The 22,104-nt window shown below is 35.5% G+C and overlaps 1 protein-coding gene across 4 annotated transcripts in view; it reads right to left on the minus strand.

Annotated features, from left to right (window-relative positions):
• Positions 1-22,104, minus strand: part of DMD (dystrophin) — a 2,430,848-nt gene that overhangs the window by 1,448,123 nt on the left and 960,621 nt on the right. For all 4 annotated transcript variants that reach the window (XM_045298663.1, XM_045298661.1, XM_045298660.1 and 1 more), the window contains 5 exons: positions 21,337-21,516; positions 20,932-21,060; positions 18,780-18,950; positions 4,527-4,649; positions 2,056-2,193 (listed from right to left, as the gene is read on the minus strand). In XM_045298663.1, the coding sequence (XP_045154598.1) occupies positions 2,056-2,193; positions 4,527-4,649; positions 18,780-18,950; positions 20,932-21,060; positions 21,337-21,516 (741 nt within the window). The remainder of the gene's footprint in view (positions 1-2,055; positions 2,194-4,526; positions 4,650-18,779; positions 18,951-20,931; positions 21,061-21,336; positions 21,517-22,104) is intronic.

Consider the following 22,104-nt stretch of genomic DNA (forward strand, 5'->3'; position numbering starts at 1 on the left):
AGTTCTTTGAAATGCCATTTTATGATAACACAAGAAAACATAAAAGTTCTGCCTGCAGTTTTTATTCAGAACTGTAGCCATTAGGGTCATATGTGCAGGTGGAACTTAACAAAATGAAACAACTATGAATGAAGAGCCAGAAGTTCACTGCCTGGGAAAGTTTGGATCTTTGCAGTAGTTTATAGGCACTTGGTATGGGGCCACTTGTCAGAGTACCATAGTAACTGAACTTGGCTGGTGGTGTAGAATGATTAGGCGTTGAGCATTTACAGTTATTGCTATTAGAATTTCAATACAAGAATGATCTAGATTTCATTCTCCATTGTTTGGAAGTAGGAAAGCCACATTGACTGCAGTTTACATTTTAGACAGAATGGCTACAGCTCCTGTGGAAGAGATAAAGGTCTGATGAGCTGCATGGAACCCTGCCTTGTTCAAAGGCAGTGCAGTCCAGCCCTGTGAACAAGAGTTGAGCCATACCTTATTCAGGGTTCAACTCGCATCTTTGCAGAGAGAAAGCACTTGGAACCATAACATTAGACACTTCAATTTATTGCCTAAGCACAAGGTGATATGCATGATGTAGATAATGTATGCATATTATATGAATTCATAGGCAGATATGGCAGATAACCTGTAAGCACTACTGCTTGGTATGACACTCATCAACATAAGACTCATCTGGATGCTTCTATAAGTTGGTCATAGTCAGAAGCCAGTGAATTGTGCAGCTTCCTGATTTTCTGAGTACATTTTGGTTTGCCCCTACACTCCCTTGAGGCTTCTTCTATTTACTATATTTATCGGCAGTTACCTTCAGACACCTGCTGGCCAATTAGACTGTCCTTGTGGATTCCTTGTAGGTGCAATGTTGCGTAATTACATTCTCAGCAGTGTTTATGTGGTTGTCTATGTGGGGAAAGGTTTTATCTTCTTATTTGCATAGAACAAGTAGATTCCATTCACCTATTTGGCAGATCCACCCACATGCCTACATAGTTCTACAAAGGTGATTTGTAAAGCTCACTGGACATTTTACAGTATTGTAAAAAACTAGCCATACAGGCAAATAGTGAATACCTCAAAGCATATGCCCTCTGACTCAAAATTCAAAAAGGGTCGTGGGTTTCTACTGCACCAAGTTTTTCACATGTCCAAGTTCATCTCATGGGTTCCCTAATTATTAGCACAGACCATCTAAAACGCTGCTCTGTTCTTTATGCGTAAATACAGATGAATAACATAGGGACTGGTAACTCATAGAGTACTACTACACTACTACTACTCAATGTGAGTAGCAACATTTCTTCTTCAAAGGAATTGAGATTATTGTGAAGATATCAATCTAGATGCTTAGGTAGTTGCAGAGTATTCTCCTAAAGGAAATAGGAAACTTCTCATAAAACCCCAAATAAACCTCAAAAAGCAAGTAGAACCCAGGTCTCATTTACAAATGCATTAAGGAATCCAGGAAAGGACCCTTAGTGGCATAGTGGTTGATGAGCTCAGGCATCCTACAGAGTTATGAAGAGTTGAAATAATTGACTCAATGACAGAGAATGGATGAGCAAAGGAGACATATATACAGTGGCAGACAGGAAGTTTTGTTTTATGGGGTAAAAAAATTGGACCTACACTAAAATAAAATCAGGATACCCAGAAGAAAATAACAACATAGATTGACTATTTTGGAAATTAAGCAGATATTTCAACACAAATACAAAATTTGCTTATAAATCTAATGTACAAGTGTATTCAAAACTGTAAATGTACCAATGCTGTGAATGATGTTTTCAACATCTATCTAATAACTACACACTAAGAACTTACTGAAGCACATATTTTTAAGAAACCAAATTTTTAAGCAAGGCGTCTTTCAAAAGCATACACCATTAAAAATGTTGACCAAACAAATACACAGACATAAAAGCAAGAAAAAATTATCTTATGGGTGAATAAGATTCTTATGTAGATTTTATTTATGCACAGTATATTTTATCCTACAAATAAAAAAAACCCCACAGGTAAGGTATATTATAATTTTAGCTCTAATACCTTGAGAGCATTATGTTTTGTCTTTAACAGCTGCTGTTTTATCTTTATTTCCTCACGCTTTCTCTCATCTGTGATTCTTTGTTGTAAGTTGTCTCCTCTTTGCAACAATTCTTTTACTGTACCCTCATTGTCTTCACTCTGATTAAAAACAACAAGTACAGTCTTCATTTAGGTTTTCAAAAAGCTGTACAATATTAGCTGAGATAATAAAACGTTTTATTTAAGCACACACCAAAAAAAAAAACCCCTCAATTTAAAACTTCCTGGGAATCTCCATAAGATGCATGTTCATTGCTTTGTCATTTATATGTATGCTGTACTTTAAATTGTAAAAGAGTGAAGCTTCCTCCCATTTAGACCAAAGTAACACTATTTTAGATGCCTATGTAGGTAGATGAAGGCGTAAAGTACATCCATATTTCCAAAAAATGTCAGGGATTGCTATGAAAAACCTTCTTGTTGACTGTGTTTTTACTATAATTGTCAAAATTTTGAAGAAGAGAATGCAACATGTCATTTATTACTATAACGAACTCATGTAAGAATGTGAATTTCTAAGTGAATTATGCTAAGTCTTGAGAATTTGACATATTTCTAAATGAAACTATTTTATTTAAATGTAAACCAATTTCAATTTTATAACCCTTGGAATATCGGCTTTAAAACTACACGTTCCAATTCAGGGTAGATGTCAGGGTTTTAGTAAATAATGATGTATTGGATTGTTGACAAATTTTACAATTTGCCTCTAAAAATGCCGTACCTGCATTTTATTTTTGAAGAGCTCAAATAAGCACTACACAGATTAGAAAAATGGCTAGAAAAGTCAATGTACTCTTTGCTTCTTTTGACTGTCTAAACAAGTTTTATATGGTTTATTTTAAAATACATTGATGGGAGTAAGTAATGGTAAATTAGGGGAGCATATGTAGCCAAATTATTTTCCAATCCCTGCCTCCTAGCTTTCTTTGAGTCAGCAGAGAACAGCTTTTAGTCATGGCAATTCACTTTGGAATGGTATCCAGGGCACCCTGATCAACTAAGAAGAAAGAAATAAGAGACACATTAAAAAAATTAGGTGTCGTGTGTATAATTCTTTGTGATATTGGATGCCACATATTCAAGCATATAATGTCTGCTTCACTTTACACACAGCTGAGAAATTCATTTATTTAGAGGAGATGGATATGCTATCTATTTGTTGATGGTCTAATGAAATATATACAACAATGTAACTTAGATTTATTAGATATTTCTAGACAGTGAAAGATATTACTTGTGCCTGTCTGATGTCTGCAGCATTTTCTAAGGCTGAGGACAAAAACACACGTACAACAATCCACTTCATTTCTCGCTTCACCCTAGGTATGTGCTCTAAGTCAGCACTGGTGATTAGCATGAGTGAAATAGCCCTCAGATTTTGTCTTGGACATGAAGCAGAAGTTGTAACTCAGCATCTTAGAAAGCATCTTCTTTTCTTTCTTTTCAAGAGCTGAGGTGGCGAGACCACCCATCCCCGTGGAATGCACGTATTGTTTTGTGGAGTGCCAGGAAGTCTGAATTGATTCCAGGGCCAGCTGGGGTTGATGGAAACCACTCTCTTATTCCTTCCACGCTTATTCTCTCAAATCTAGAGATCACCTTCTGAGGTGTTCGAGCCTCGTGGGAGGGCTCTCTGGCATGATTTTATGGCAGAGTCAAGCCCTGGCTGACATGCCCCTAGCAAGAAACAGGTCAAGGTGAAGAATGGCAAAGAGGTGATGGCTGTGAAGGGAGGAAAACAGCTGGTGGGAGAAGGTGAAAGGGGCCAGGAACAGAAATGGTCAAGCCAGAGAGAAACGTCTGAGACATTGTCAAATGAGTTGGGATTGATGGGGGATATACTGAAGTTGTGAGTAGCCCACAGGCTCCTATTTCTTTACTTTCATGAAAAAGGCAGCAGAATTTTAGACATCAATTTGACATATATGGTAGTATTGATTCAACTTTCAGACAAAATAGCCTTATGGTAAATTTTAATAAATCTTCTGTATATGATGGGTAACTTCCGTTATCAGAAATAAATCTTATGCTACCACCAGCAGTATTGACCAAAATTAAAAATAATAATAATAATAATAATAATAATGTCAGCCACGTATGACATTTGGGGTTTCTTACTAAGATTCTTGGCTTTTATTTATTAATTGGATGCTTTTTCTCCATTATACTTTGTCCTCTGAATTTGAGAATAGCATGGGTCAAACCCACATTGCTGAGCTGTTTATTAGAATCCACCTATTTCACCATGACATAGGAACTTGCATTGATCATCAAAGGCCCGCAAGAATATTTTGTTTTTGTACAAATCATTAGAATGTGCAAGGTGTGTTCTCAGAATACAGTTGGAGACTTGGACTATCTAATTTCTTTCCAAATATGTATTCATTTTCACTCCTAGCTCATTCACACTTTTATCACAACCAATTTACCATATCTTTATTGAAGTCTTCCTCTTTCAGATTCACCCCCTGCTGAATCTCAGCCTCCAGTGGTTCAAGCAATTTTTGAATATCTGAGTTAAACTGCTCCAATTCCTTCAAAGGAATGGAGGCCTAAAAAAAAAGATAGTGCTAATTTAAATCAAAATTACTTTTTATTAGAAACATAAACCACAAGAAAGACATTTGTTCAACCTCCTGTTGCTAAACTAATGACATGCACTAGGCTTTCATATTATATTTTAGGAAAAATTTAAAATACAACTGGGAAAGTACCTGAAGATGCAAATAAGGGCAAACATTTAACATGGTCAGAGCTGAACATACACGCAGGATAATGCAATTCATCATTATACAGCCTCAACCAAAGTCAATTTCCATTGATTTCACTGGACTAATATTTAATACTATAAACTTGAAATTGATCCGATTTAAAATATTCTGATAGAATTGCCATTTAAGTAAACCTGTCTTATAAGAAATTGCCTCATTCATCAAACAACAGTCGCCTTAGGTAGAAATGCACCACTGTCACTTTACCCATTGAAAAACTATGTGGATATCTACTTAGCTATTTTAAATAGCATTTTTAGCATGAGAAAATTGACAGGCAAACAAACTCTCATCAGACAAACAATGTCATTAGAGTGCCTTAGGAATATTTTATTTGATGGTACATGTGAGTGACTTCAAAACAGTACACCCACAAATTCATAAATATTTTCCAACCTTAGAAACCTCACAGTACCTGTAATCAGGAAATACAAAATGACCATAGACTACAATGCTTTTCAGCCCCTTGTTTTTTGAAACAAGCCTCTTGAAAAGTGACGATTGAGAATCACATCTATTCAAGAGAGGAGCATACTTTAATTATCGAAGATCATATAATGCAGGAAATATTTTTAAACTTCATTTAACTTATTAGCTTTAATCCGTATTCAATTTATTTGCATGGAAACAACTGAGAATGGTGTGTACCTGAAAGTTTCTGAGAACTCATATATGACATTCCAGAAGTCTGGTATTCTTACAGAGCAAAATGGTGGCCTAATTCCCAAGGTCTTAGGCCAAGATGACTGCAATGATCAAGTTTCTTTCCCACACAATCCCCATCACTTTGCAACTGTAATTTGAGTATTATTACTTGAGACCTGAGCCCCTAAGCCACTAGGTGTAAGTTCTACAGGTATTCCAGCAGTAGTGGGGAAGTAAAGGACCCCATGGTATGCACCTGGACATAAATCTCAAGATTATGGGAATATAGATTTATCTTATTGGAAGTCCTACCCACCTCCGAAAGGATTTCAGGTTTTGTTTTGTTTTAAAGGGATTTGTTCTCAGTACTAGTTTGTAAATCCTATTATCCATAATTTGAAATGTCAGAATAGGTTATTGAACCAGTATAGGCTAATGGTAATGTAAATAAGCTGAAAGAATGATTTGATCTCTGTATTATAACATATTTGTACAATTGAATGAATATCTTATTTCAAGAATTATAAAAGTATAGAAGTGAGAATCTTTCAAAAATGTAAAATTTTCGAGTTTTATATTATTCCTAAAATGTCATAATAATTATGCTAACATTTAATAATGCAGTCTTGGCACCACAATGAGCTATAGGTTGGGCTGTGGTTCCATCCCACCAGATGCTGCATGGGCAAAGGTGAGGCCGCTGCTTCTGAAAAGAATTCCAGCCTTGGTAGCCTGATGGAGCAGTTCTAGTCTGGCCTATATGGTTGTTACAAATCAGAATCAGTATAATTGTAGTTTTAAAAAATCATTCAATAAGCACAATAACACTTTTCTACCTGATTATGTAAATATATGATGAAAATAAAATGACATTTCAAATACTTTTAATGAATACTTACATGTCAAAATGATATGTGTCTATTTGTAGCCAAGTTCACCCACTTTCCTCCTATCCCCAATCCCTCTTGAAATGATGCTTTCATCACATAGTAAAATGAAATAGTTTCATAGTCTCAAAATGTGGACATCTGAACCACTTTCCAAATACTCCTTCCATAATAAATTATATTTCCCTCCATAACTTAACTGCAATAGCATCTATAATCTCTCCCAAACCACCATCATTAACTGTAACCTTATTCTTGATTTCCAATCTGCACTCTTCATAGTCAGGTAGTTTCCTGTTTGATGTTCCACTTGTCTAGAATTGAGTTCAAAATCTATCCAAATTGATCACAACATCAACTGCCCTAGTGATCTATTTTATTAAAACCATTTTCCTCACTCATGAAGGCATAAAAGACAAATTATATTCTTCCTCACTATGCTAACTATGATCCAAACTAATTGTGAAGGCAACTATTCCGTCAGTCTTTACATAGGTCTAATGCAGTGGTTCTCAGCCGTCCTAATGCTGTGACCCTTTAATACAGTTCCTCATGTTTTGGTGACCCCCCAACCATAAAATTATTTTCATTGCTACCTAATAACTGTAATTGTGCTACTGTTATGAAATGGGCAACCCCTATGAAAGGGTCGTTTGACCCTCAAATGGGTCACGACCCACAGGTTGAGAACCACTCGTCTAAAGCTTATGATAGGTGTGAAATTTCTTGTGAACTTCACCAATTCCTTACTGTTTGTGCACTGTGCTCAGATAAATGCATCCCAAAGACATAGTTTTAATTATGTTTTCTCCGTTCAAAAATCTCTGTGCCTACCCAGTAAAAGTTGTAAAACTAACAAACATGATAGCCACAACTGGTTCTAAGTTACCAAGGACCTTCCCAACCTTATTTAAGTATTTAAATCATGCAGAGTTATTGAAGGATTCCTGTTATTGCGCCCTCAAAGCCCTTAAGAGGCTTTACTGAATCTTCTGAAGATTTTAAGCTTTTGAATGAGAATGTCACCATTGAACTTGGCTCTACCATTTACTTCATGAGGGATTCTCCACAAGTTACTTATCTTCTTTTAGCCTCCATTTCTTTATGTGTTTAATGTGCATTACAAGTATACCTACCTCATAGTAATGTTACAAGGATCAAATGTGTCAGAATTGGGTTTGGTATATACTGAATTCTGGCCATTATTATTTTCTTTCAAAATCTTGCTCACTCATCCAGCCAATAAGAAATGCTCAATACATCCTTGCTTGTATTATTTTTCTCCAAATCAGACCCATCCATTGGCTCAGTTCAAGATCTTCCCCTTTTAAAAAGAATGGCTTAGGAAGGATAAAATACATGCTTTCTTACGTGTGGTGAGTTTGAGTTTACCAAGGTATTTAATAAGACCATGGAATTCAAATGGTGAGTGTAACGACACTGGGCCTCCCATCTGGCAGAGTTGTGACATGTTGAATAACAGTTTTGATGAATTAGTCTGGATCAATGATGTGTGTGTGTGTGTGTGTGTGTAGTGTCTATGATCAATGATGTGTGTGTGTGTGTGTGTGTGTGTGTGTGTGTGTGTGAAGGAAGATGCCAAAGAGCTCTGTGCTTGTTCTACCTTGTGAAATACCTTCATTAGACACTTTATTGGAGACACACACATGCATGTATAAACATAACAGAGTCAACACCATGAGGAGTCTGTCTTGCTTAACGTAAGTGTCATTCCGAGAACACAGTAGGCACTCTATAAAAAATGCTTGCTGATGATAAAAAGAGAGTGGATGGCAAGTTACTGAGGGAACAGAATGAACATTTCAAGAAGCCTGTAAATGGCCTGGGATTTAAAATAAGACAATTTTATTGTATAGAGTTGGAAGGACCTGCCTGTTTAGCATTCAGTGTTTGGATATATTATTAAGTTCTGGTCAAAGGTTAGTAACAGCACGGTACCACTAGTTACAATAATAAAAGAAGCAGATATGTACAGATATCAGGAGATACAAATAACATAGGGATAGCTAATTATTCAAGCAAAATAATGCAAAATTGGATTTCATTAGCACGATGATTTGGGTCTAGATTTCCAGAGCAGAACCTGTTCTGCATATGTTTAAAAGACCATTATGCAGACCAGGGGTTGAATTATTTTATGTAGGCCTGGAGTGAATAAGTAGAATCAATGGGTAGACATTATTTGCAGCCTGAATTGTAGGTTAACATAAGAACAACCGATCAGTGTTGCCAAGAGTGTTTGGGTTTTTTTTTGGTTTTTCTCTTCAAAGGCACTGATTTTAAAGCAGTTAGTTTCCCATCATGGAAAGGCTACAAGGCAGCTCTGGGTGATGATATAGCAGGGTATCTTTTAGAACTAAGGCCCTTTTCACAGGGATACATCCCTAACTTGGGATAGTAAACCCTTTCTTCTAAATTCAAATAGCTTTGTCTTTATCTATGACAGTTCTACCCAGTAGAAACAGACTTTCTGCCACATTATAACTTAAAATGTTCTAGTTGCTACATTAAAAAGTAAAACAGAGACAAGTAAAATGCATTTTAATGACTTTTTTGTGTGACTTTAAGTTCTTAACTTTTAAACTGTGGTAAATATACAGGTAAAAAATGTCACCATTTCAACAATCTTCCTATGCACACTTAACATGATCCAACATGATCAACAATCAGTATTTACAAAAATGCATTTTAATTCAAATAATTATGTTGCCAAGTTTTCCTGGCCAAATACCATAGCCTTGCTAATTTTAGATATTTTATTTAGCACTGGGAAAATGTTTTTATGTAAACCTATACCTAATATGAAACTACCAAAATTGTTTTTGCATTTTCTTTCATACAAGGTTTTCAAAATTCTCTGCATATTTTACGTTTACGGTGTAGCTCAATTCAGACTAGCCACATCTCACCTGCTCAATGGCTACATGCAATTAATGGCTACACAATTGTACAGTGCAGATCTAGAATAATTACTATTCATACGCTGTTGGGGAAAAAAACTAGAGCTCATTATAAGTTGGAAATGTATCACACGAATAATGTCGTACTACAAATATTAAATAAAATGTCATAATATGAATTAAATTTAGATAATTTTTACATCAGTCTTATTTCCATGCATTTCCATGCATGTAAGACTCAGTTGGCCGTATAGGTTGTATCATGTTGGGTTTTGTCTCCGTAAGTAGATTTTTAATCTGTAAAGATGAGATGATACCTGTTATCACTCTGTTTTTCTCCAAGTCACAGAGCAGGATATGCTGCTTGCTTGTTTGTTTGTTTTACATCAAGAGGTGCTTATCAGGTTGACTACTGGTTTTTGAGTTCTCAATGTATTAATGGAAGATAGTTATCCACCCCCAAAGAACCATAAATATTCAGTCCCAACCTAACCATTTCATCTGTTATTGGCCAGTCAGGCCAGGTTTGTTACATCCAGGTGGTTAATACTCTTTGTTGGAGCACAAGAACGCCTTAACAGCTGTACTTGGGAGTTGACTGATTCACCTTTATGACATGACAATTCTAATATGAAAGATATTTTTCTCTTAGTTTAAAATGGTAAATGTTATTTATTAGCCCTCATTGTCTTATTATTTTAGAATACTTAGAAAATGTTGTAAAAAGAAAGACATCATAACCAAGCATCTTTAATTTAATACCTCACTGTGGATTCTTCCAATTTTAAAACACATACATATGTAATACCTGTCTTTCACTTCAGAACTTCGATAACTGGTCTAAATCCTTTTAAAATCATGGTTGGCAAACCATATTAATTATTGTGTAAAACAAACCGACTGTTTTTGAAAAAAATATGTGACCACAGGACTACAATCACAATTCAACCACACAATGTTAGACACTGTAGACCAGGTACATTTTAGCATGCATATACATTAATTAAACAAAGTTAATAGTGAGGGCGAAAGTATATACTGAATATAGGATTTGCAGAACGTAATATATTTACTTACCCTTTTATCTTAAGAGTTCTACCATGACTTTATAGTCACACAAAAAAGATATCAAAAAGAACAGAGGGAAGTTTAATAGTCAAACAGATAGATAACGGACACAAAAGAAAGAAGAGACAGAGAAACTGAGAAAGACAACACTTTGTTTTTCCTTGATTTTTAATGTTGGTTCAAATTGCTTAACATCTATCCATGCACTTTGCTGGATGTTTTAAGGATTGATGAAAGGTAAAGTTTTGTTAAAATTTTAGCATTGAAGGTGATGTATATAACAAGCGAACAAACAATCACAAACTCCATTACAAAGGGATGCATTCAAAGTTACTTAAATACACTATCATTTTTAAAATTTAAATTTTCTTTTGGTTAAATATAACTTTCAACATGCACAGATGCACTAACATAATAATGACTGTGTTTACACAGACACCAAAATAAATATTGGTTAATCTACTCTATGTAATCTTATTGATGTAAAAAAAAATCACTACATTCAAATTACACTGAAATGTAAATAAAATATAGGTAATCCAAGTGCCTTAGATTGGTTTAAGACTGATTCACATTATGCTCCTTTTTGCATTTTGCAGTTTTGAAGATGTATTTCTTATAATTACAGTAATAATATAAAATCAATAAGAACAATTCATGGAAACCAAAAGGTATAAATTTTCAAGGGCAAAGAATACCCGATAATACAGAAAAAAAATGGACTATTGATATGAAGTGTTATTTCAGATTATTGTAAGTCTAGAGATCATAAAACTTACAAAGGAAAATCCGGATATTGCAAAGATAACCTGTATTCATGGTTTAACAATGATAATCAGATGACATAATTGGTAGACGTACGTATTATTTTAGAAAAGGAAACAATGACTCTGAATGATGACATTGCATTGGTTGCACTTTTGGTAAGGTATTGATGTGCTTTCAATGTTTTGATGCGTTCATTATAGAAATGAGGTAACATCTCAAGTTTTTATGAAAATTAGAGAATATCCCTGTCAATTTTGAATTGGTGAGGTGGATTTCATTTTCATACATTTCAAATTTGGATGCAAAATATATTGACTATTTAAGATATATCTGTGAGTAAAGAATCAGTTCACTATGTGCTCTATTAGTATAGCTTGAGATGCTAATCTAGATGAGTCTAGGAAACGAAAGAAATAAGGGGGGGAGGACTTTAAATTGGCAATGTATGACAGAGACAGTTAAATTTCAAGTTAAAAGAGTAAAAAACAAAAGGTAACACAGCAAAACAGGACAATTGTTTCTAACTTCCTCAAGAATCACTTAGGTTTTTTTTTAAGGCCCCGCCCATTTCCTTCCTTCTCTCTTTTCTGCTGCCCATGCTGCCTTCCCTTATTTTTTCTGATCAATTCTCTCTGTTTTCCACAAAAAGAAGTGGACAGCAAGAAATGATGTCAAGTCAGGCATACTTCTACTAAAACATCATAGATCGATAATAAATATCTGTTGACATAAATATAGAGATGACAAGCTCTGCCCAGCGTCAGTATGGCGGAAGAACAAAGCACAAGATAGCAATAGTAAATTTTAAACTGCACTAAATATGAGAACTTAGGCAGCTTACTGTTTCATATGCTAATTTGAGTGGAGAGATAATCTTCCTTCTGTAAAGATCACTATAAGCAATTACTGAACAGCCATAATCATTTAAAATATTATGCTCATAAAACACAGGTAGGTCTTGCAAATGGCACTTCTCGTTGCAGTATTAATATAGAAAATACATATATATTTTGAAAAATTTTACAATGATTAAAAAAGAGATTTGCCAATCACAGTTTATATAGGTTTAATCTTGTGATAGACTGTGAATTACACATGTAAAAAATCCGTTTTTAACTTTGGAATTCTGTTAAGAAGTTCATTTCTACCTTATTTCACTAAATGAGATAACATGAACGGGTAAGTTGTTTGGTTTTTATATTGATCTGTTAATATACTTGTTTTGGGCTGTAAATATTATATCATCATGTTCTAGAAATGATGCAATATCTAAGTAACTTTATTGAGGTTTCGATCCATGTTACCGTTAAACTTCATTTATAGAAAAGGTAGAAAGTTTTCTAAAAAATACATATTCATATAACAGGGATTAAAGGGCATTTTTCTCTTCTATTGGAGACAGGTGTTAAACTTGATATGATTTTACAGTCTCCAAAGTGGAAAATATCAATATATTTGTATTCATAAAGTTTACTACAGAAAATCAAGTTATAATTAAAATCTTCAAAATCAATGAATCTTAATTTTGTGTGGCAGTTCACATTTATAAAATGCATTATTTATTATCTTTTGATGCTCAGAAGATCCAAACTAACTGTCAAAGCTATCATGTAATTGATTGCATATTGCATTGCATATGTAAAAACACTATTTGAAATATTTGAGACACAATCATGTGCTTTGGTTTCTGTCTTATTCTGAGATGTTCTACATTATACTGGGGTAATTATTGGCATTTTCATAGTCCTTGAAATATATTTGATAGTAAAAAAAATGAGTGTTTTTCCATCTGATAACACTGGTTGGAAGTCAATAATGATGAAATGTTTTTAAAAAATCAAAACCCCACTGCTATCAAGTCAACTCCAAATTTATAGTAACACTAGAGGAACTGCCCCATAGGATTTCCAAGGTTATAATCCTTATAGAAGCAGACTGCCTCTTCGTTCTCCTGCAGAGCAGCTAGTGGGTTCAAACCTCTGACCTTTCAGTCAGCCAACCAATGCTTACCCTAATGTGCCACTCGGGAAACAAATAACCTGTAACTTTGTAATTATTATAGCATAAAATAGAGGATTATTTACATACGTGATATCTGTTTCTCTACAACTCAACTTTCAATAGAGTAGGTCAGAACTGTATTCCAATACTGAATATAGTCTCAACAACCATGTTGTATTCTCCATATCTCTTGTTCCAATTTCAATTAGTGTATATGAAATTGTGTCTCTTTGTGTGTGTACAGCTGCAGGGAATTGAACTGCATTTATCAAGACCCATATAGAAATTAATATTTCCTTGTAGCACTTAAGTTTAAGTAAACTAATAAAGGGGGAAAGTAAACAGGATCACTTTAGCTTTGTATCCATTTCTGGGCCAATATTTTAATTTTCAATTATTTAAAATGATGAAATAATTTTAGATGCCTGGAGGAAATATAACCCAACTAAACTAATCTAGAACTGTTGTGATATGATACTATGTTGTAATGAAGTGAAATCTGTACTGTATGAATAGGTCATGGGCAATGTCCGTGTAATCAGAATCCTTTTGGAACTAAGTATGCCAACATGACAAATACATCTTGATGTATATTATGTTCATGAAATTCATTTGTAGGCTTTCCAACTCAATCAGTCCATTTTCTCCTTGGCTGTCTTACCTAATAAGATATAATTAGCCTGCAATATCTCTAGAATACTGTGATCTCTAGATCAGCAGAGACATTTTCAGAAATGCAAATTCTCGATCTCCCACCCAAGACCTCTTCAATCAGTCTCTCTGGGGCAAAGACCAGTGATATGTGTGAGAATTCCTCCAATGGCACACTAATATTTCAGCGCCACTTCCTGGTCATCCCCATACCTTATCTGCTTATCTGAGACCACAACCCTTTCCTTTAGACACTTGTGGTGGCCTCCTAATCACTCATACTTTCCGTCATTATTCAGTGGAATTTTCCTCACAACAGCTCCTTCAACAGTGCACGAAAATAAACATTAAAAACTCCTCATTGCCTACTGAATTGAGCATAAATTATTAGACCAGTTGTCATGTCCTCTCCACTCTGTGTCTACCCATCCTTTTCAGTCTTATCCCACAGCTAAGCTTCAGGCTTCTTGTTCTGTGTTCTCTCTTCCATAGGAAAAAGGTGCTCACTCTCCATTAACACACTCTTGAGGTCACCCAGACTTGTTATCTCCTCTTTGTCACTGATGTCATCACTAAATTCATTTACCAGACAATTTCTCTCAGGCTAGCATCCAGGACCATATCTTGTTTATCATTAAACAGTGAACTCCTGCAATCCATCACATCTTGTATAGCAAAGAGCTACATCAAGTGCCAAAAAATGATTCCTCAATGTAAATTTGGTGGAAGTTAATTCAAGCTACTTCTTTATCGCACCATCTCTTTTTATTAGTTCTAAAAGACCTACCTCTAATATCATCACCTCCAAGTGATTGGTGCTTTCCCATCTCCAGCTTGGGTCCTGGGATAGTGGAGATGGTAGCACTGCTCTTTTTACAATATACTGCTAAGTATAAATAAGCACTTTAATTTTGGCTTACCATCTCCTTTGTGCATTGTGCCTTCCTTCACCCTCTTTCCTGAGAGGACCCCCTGCTACCCTCTGCTAAGTTTAGATGTGTCATTCAGAGTGAGTTGGCAGATTTTTCTCCTCATTGATTCCATGCCATCATGAGAAGGATGGCACGAGCACTTTTCAAGGGACAGCTAAAGGTTCGAGATGCAGTTCCACTCAGGGGATCTGCAGAAAAAAAACTTGGCTAACGGCGCTGATCAGATCACAACCAAGACAATGCTCTGGAGCAGTTCGACTCTACAATATATAGTGGCACCCTGATTTTGCTGGTGACTTTGTGGCACCTAAAAACAACAAGTATGCTTTACCCACGGCTGTGACATTGGCCTGGGTTCCTTGTGATTATTCTGAACCTCTCTCATTAAAATAGCCATTTCCTCTTTCTGATTTCAGAGTAGGATAGATTAAGTCACTTCAAAGATATTGAATACTATGGGATAAACTTAATGAAATAGCAAATGGCAGTATTTCATGTTTTAAGGACTATATGTGGCAATGCAGTACTTCCAAGTACTTAATAAATTGGTCGACTTGGCTATCTTTATTTCTAGTCATTACAAAGAGAAATTTTAAAGCATGTCTTCTTGGTTCCTGCCTATTCCACCAGTTGTGGGCCGAATTCAGCACTGCCTCTTTTTATTTTTAAATTCATTTTAAAGTGTGATAGCTGCATTGTGATGCCAATTACTACGGCTATGGAATCTTTTTAACCATTCCTTATCTGTATGCTAACTTAAAGATTTTTTTTAAATGCTTGTTTTTCTATACCTTTTAGATCAGATGTAGTTAAAGTAAGATTAGCTCATCTTCCCAATTCTGTAGAGGAAAACGAGTCTGAGCAATTAAGGGATAGCCAAGATAACACAAATAGTAATGGGTTCAGCTACTACTAAAAGCGAATCCTGTGGGTTTCAGATAAAACATTTCCCATTCACCATATTTCTCTTAATTGGTATCTAAAATTCTGTCAAGCATTATATCTCACTGTCAAGAATGTCTAGACGGATCGAAACCCAGTGGGTGCCATTTGCTTTCTAGGCTTCAACATTTCTTGACATAGATCTTCTTTGCAGGAGTTTTGCATTCTTCAGTGAACAGTGAATATAGGAATTTTCAGTGCGTTTTCACAAGAGATTTCACAAATATCAAGGTCCTTTCAAGCTGATCCTGCAATAAGTTTTTATACTCAATCTATAGTATAGCCATATTCAGCCCCAAACTACTTTTGTTTGTTTTCTCATCCCAGTATTTCATTAGGATGTCTCCTAAATGAAACTCAGACCATAAACTGAACTATGAGAAAATCAACAACCAACCTATTCATACCCTGCATAGATCTGACTATGATGGGAACATGACTTCGAGTTGAATATCTACCCGTGAAATGTCAAGTACTTCCAGACTTCCCCTACCCTATAAACAAAGGCACACACACAAATGGCAATTGAACTGTCACATTTTAGAAAATTGGTAGGGACTTTTGAGTTAGTCTGATTCAGAAATTCACATGGGCAGAACCTTTATCTCAGGAGCTCCCTAATAGTGAGATATAACAGCATAAGGAATGGCACATTGTTAGCCATTGTGTATTTTAGATTCTAGGTAATGACTTTCTAGGTAATGACCTTTTTTAGGGTAAATGGTGTCCTTTTAAAAACTATTCATCTAGTTAATTTTCCTATATGTTACAAAGGGCAAAATAGAAGAGCAGAGCAAGCACATTTCCTGACTAATCCTGGTAAAATTCAGCCTGGACTTTGCCATAAGATTACTGGGATTACCTCATGACTGGCTGAAGATCTATAGCCATGATGTTGCTCTTGTGTTAAATCATAAACCCACATTTATGATCATATTACATATTTATTTTTGTGTTTGTGAACAGATAGATCTTTTACAATCTTGTTTCTTTCCACACTCTGACACAGTGGGTTCTCCATGTCTTTAATTGATGTCATGGATAAGTAAGCATAGCATCATATATGCTTTATATTCATGCTTATGGTTAATCTTAATGATGAAAAAGCCCCTCAGCGCCTAACAAATTGGGTCACTATTTCACTCAGTCATCTTTCCTAACTTGGAGAGAAAAAAAACAAGTCTTTGGACAATAAAAATGTGATTGTTTCATTAATGAGTAGTATTTAAAACACTGTTTTAAAGTGTCTTATATCTTTCTTATGAAGGGAAATTAAAGTAAGCACGGTTAGGGGTTTCACTTGGAGAATTATTTCAGGAAGTAAGTACACAATGCTTTCCACAATAAAGATATAAAATTCAAACACATTCCTCATTCATTATATGTCTATTGCTTTTATGATGGAAAGTGAATGCTACCTCTTCATAAAATATGCAATTTACACCCCTGTGACTTCACTGATCTGTACCCACCAGTGAAATAACCACTAAAGTACCTGTATGTTTTTCTTCAAGATTCTGGAGCCCCATGATTAATTTAAGATTTTATATATATATATATATATATATGATGGTAAGAATGTAAAATTTAAGTTATAAAATTGGGGCATATAACATTTAGATGATTAAAAGGAAGAACATTTGGTTGGTTAATTATCACCTAAACTGTGTATGCACAAGCAATTTAGAGTATATGTTTATAAAAATCAATGTACTCTGCAAAGAATATATCTCAGCCTGGCAAATATTTTTCATGTTAGAATGGCTTACTTCAGTTAACTTAAATCAGTTAACCTCAATATTAAACATATGTAATAATAAATTGATAGGGGCTAATACCCTACTTGTGGAAGGTGAGTTTTGGAAGGTATGTTTCACATGCATAAATATTTAGAATTTATTATAGAACAATTCCATTCATCTTAAAAATGCTTTAAAATTATGTATTATATTAAGTGTTATACATGCCATGGCAAAACACTGTCATTTCCATGAAATGTAGCAATTGTGAAATCATGCTATGTCTGTGTGTCCCCATTTATCAAAATAATCTTTGCACAAATTGTTCCTTTTTTCTAGACATTAATACTTACCTGACATATCACATTCTATTTCTCACAAATATTCAGAGTATTTCTCCTCTCAAATTGTTTCTATTTATACCCCTAAATACATAAATATTTTGAATGTACATTTGTGTACTTGAAAACAAAGCATATTGAACTGTCAAACTACATTCAAAAAATTAAGGGTGAATCCTTACATTTTGCATATCCCCCCAAAAGTTGCAAATTTAAATAAAATATGTATATATTATTTCAAGTAACATTATTAGATAAGGTGTTATTTTCATTAAATGTTATGCAGATAAAAAGGGTTATCATGCAAGAAGTTCCATATCCCTAGTTGTTCATCAAAGAGATGGATTATAAGTAAGCATATAAAATTACAAAATGTCAAAATATAAGGTTTAAATTTATTTGGTTGGTATGGCTTGAGCATTTCATTGTAGCCTAATGAACTTCTGTCACAGTGTCTGGATGTAGCAGGAGAAAGATAAATATACACACACATACACATAAGTGCACAACCAAGATCATGCAGGAGATGTACAAGGCCTCATTTCGGGTATTTGATCCACAGTACATACAGGCAACATTATATTTGGCAAAATATTTTGTAGTGCTTTCTTTAGATTATGATATATTGTGTGCTTTATCTTTTATTATTTTTTTGCCTGCAGCATGCTATTTGTTACTTTGCTGTGGGTAATCCCTGAAAGTACATTCGGAAACCAGTGCAGAATGCAGTTCTAGAATAGCTCTGGCAGGGGAAAAAATAGGAGAGAGAGAAAGACCAAGAGAAAGAGAGAGAGAGAGAGAGAGAGAGAGAGAGAGAGAGAGAGAGAAAAGAATGAGAGACACTGACATCTCACCCATGAAATTCAGGGGCAAAATTTCCTGAAATACATTCTGGCCTTCATTTTCCTTTTGAAAGCCTTGCTGTGAGGATTATTGTTTGCCCCCTTCAGAGTACTGTGCCACCTCCGCAAGAGATCATTTAGTACTAGTTTCCACCTTGGAGCAGGTCTTCCTACCTTTCCAGTCTTAATTCTGTGAGAAATGGCTGCAAATCGATGGTTGAGCTCTGAGAGTTTGGGCTCTACTACTTTCCTGCAGTGGTCGCCGCGGTTTGCCATTAAGTTTGCTGCTTGGTCACGTGTGGAGTCCACCTTCGGGCGTATGTCATTCATTTCCGCCTTTAAACGCTATATTCCGTGAGCAAGAGACAGAGCTTGATGTTAGTAATGCATGGAAGTTGAGAGGAAAAGAGAAAGCAATGGGGAGAGGTGGGGGAGGGAGGAAGGGAGAAGAGAGAAGAGAAGAGGAGGGGAGGGGAGGGGAGGGGAGGGGAGGAGAGAGGAAAGGAGAGGAGAGGAGAGGAGAGGAGAGGAGAGGACATGCGGAAAGCTAAAGTGGAAAGAAAAAGCCAACTTCCATAACATTGAGAGTGATGATGTGTGTGATCCCTGGAAAAGATGCTATAGTCATTGCTTAAAATTGAATTTATCTATGCTAAATAAACTGTTTCTGGAATTTGAGAAAGGGCTTGGTTTGTTTGTTTGTTTGTTTTTTCGCTGACCTTTCTGCAATGTTTGGAATGTTTCCCACTTCACAGCAGATTCGCCTTCCCTGAATTTCATACTCTGGGACCCTCCTACGGGTGCACTATTGTGCCCACCAGGGAAGGTCAGTACTGAAGCCCTTTTCCCTTTCTTTCTGGCTCACTTCCATTCCTCTCTGTTCTGTCATATTCAACGGGAAGAAGAATATTGATTTTTGAACAGAGATAGCTTCTGGCACACATACAGAAATGCCGAAGAGGACTCTGCTTGACCCAAGGGATCCTAGAGCACATGAATTAAATAATTTAGTTCTTATCATTTCAAAGACCTTGAAGAGCTGGGACCATCAGAAAGTATTCACTGACTCCACGTCAATTGGAAGTACGGGGTGGGGGGTGGTACAATGTAGAAAGAATCACATCAAAATAAGCTTCAGATAATAGTATGAATTTACTTTGTGGGTTGCCCGAAAAACCTTTACGATTTTTAATTAAAAAAAAGAAGAAGAAGAATCTCCAACTACGTGCTTGACTTACTCTAAACAAAACAGAGTGAAATTTTATTTCTAAACCTAGATGGTAAGTAGATAGATGTAGGTTATGTAATTTTGTATTGGAAAGTTTTATATTATGAAAAGTAAAAATGATTTTCCTATGAGTGAATGAATAAAAATTTTCTTGGTATTATTAGTCTATTAACTAGACCAATAAGTCCATTTCCAGTTCCTAGAGAGAACTACAGGGATACAACTTCAAGTGCTGATAAAACTTGTTAGGGCTGAAAAAAAAAATTGTAATATCAGATTCTTAAATGAAATAAAAATATGCATGAACACAAAATGTGTTTCACGCTTTATCATTAAATAGACAGTAACCAGGTTGTTAAATACATTACTAAAAATTTAAGGAAAAGAAAATTAAGAAAAATTAAACTAAGATTTCTTAACAGTTTTTCCTATTTAATGCAGTCAGCAAATGGCATCCATAAAAGAGGGGTCTTATAATTCTAACAAGGCAAATTTGCACAATATAATCCCCATATATTTTTACATGAATCACGTAAATGAAAAGAATAACGTGCCTTTGAGAAAGAAAATAAAGCATGTAACTGGGTTCAAAACATCAGGGGAACAGATGAAATCATTTTCCCTTCATGTATAACATTCTGTTTTTATATAATCCCAGTATTTTTCCAAGTGATCAGGATTTGGAACTAGCATCGGCAAAGTATCCAGATGATTGGTGTTTATGTGTTTACTCACATCGTGAAAGATGGCAGGAAATTGGTGTCTGCATGGGGGTAAATTACTTTAAAGTTGGGTAGCGATTTGGATATGATACCAAATTATAGGGTCATTATGGGTCGTAGCCAACTTGATGGATCCTAACAACAACGACATAGCTTTCTCTGCAGAGATTTAATTGGTATAATCAAGTCGAGGTGGATTTGGACACAGTCCTACTACAAAATTCGTCAAAGTCATTAACACTCTCACAAGAAGGGAAGGAGTGGAGGAGGGAGGGGGGATTGTTTCAATCATATTAAAATCACTTAGTATCTTCCAGGAGAGAGATGACTAACAAGAACGTTGTGCCTTTTGAAAAGCACACATCTCATTTGCTACCTTAAGCACGTCTTCTTTCTGCTGAGGTTTCTTTTTCTCAGTTTCATCCAAAAGTGCATCTGCCTGAAGGATCCAGCTTGTGATCTGATTCACGTTCTGCTCAAAGGTTTCCATGTGCTTCTGGTACTCCTTCATTTTACAAAGACATATTAATGTTCGTTAGACAATATTTTTAAAGGGTTAGCCCTACTTTTTATAATTTTGTAAAGAGTTTTTTAAAAAAGACGTGTTTTTTTCTCATTCAAATGTATTAGGGGAGGTGTCACACTATACAACACAGTGAAAACATGGACAGAAATATATGAAATTATAGTTTTAAATATTGGCAATGACAATGGTTGAATGTTCATGCGAAAGTTTCCCTACAAGGGGTGGATTGGGAACACTTCCATCCTCCTTTCTTACCAACAAGAGGTTCAGCCATTCTTCTGCTCGAGAAGTAACAGCGATCCAGTTACTATTCAGAAGACTGAGCTTATCTTCCACCAAGGTCTCTTTCTTGCCCAAAACGACTTTCAAGGACTCTCCTAGCTCAGTGACACTCTTGAGGTGAACCTTCTGTTTCTCCATCTCTTTCTGAATAGCCTGTGAAAAGGATGGACTTTTAGGTTCATGGAACATATTGCAGCCTTGAGATATAATGCCCATGAAATGACAATGCCTATAGTTACCATGGTAGACTTTTGAAGGGGCTTAAACTTACAGCCATGCATTTACAACTCAGGAAAACTCACTCTCCAGATTTTGAAATTTCATTATTGGGCACAACCTGAACATATATTTGTATGCAAGTATGCTGACAGGTAAGCATTAGACTGGTAACCACCAAGTCTGTGGACAGTCTCAGAAGTCTTTCAAAGCCTTGCTATGAGTTGGAATAGACTTGATGGAAGTGGGTCTGGCTTAACAAACCCATTACTAAGTATATATAGACAGACATGGTTCATAAAAACATAGCTGCTTTCGCTTGATCTGTACATGGATCGACTAAAGGCAGATCTGAGGCAACCCATACACAAATAAGGAGCTGCTGTCAAAAATTCCTGTGAGTATGGCACTATTGCGATTCTACAGCAGGGAATGTTAACCTTTCCTGGCATGGACTCTACTGGCATCTGGTGGCGGTGGTGGTGGATACTATAGAACTGATTTTTTACTCACAAAGGAGAATTG

The sequence above is a fragment of the Echinops telfairi genome, unplaced genomic scaffold (assembly GCF_000313985.2).
Source record: "Echinops telfairi isolate 266 unplaced genomic scaffold, ASM31398v2 ScPeMD7_7436;HRSCAF=8474, whole genome shotgun sequence".
Taxonomy (NCBI): Eukaryota; Metazoa; Chordata; class Mammalia; order Afrosoricida; family Tenrecidae; genus Echinops; species Echinops telfairi.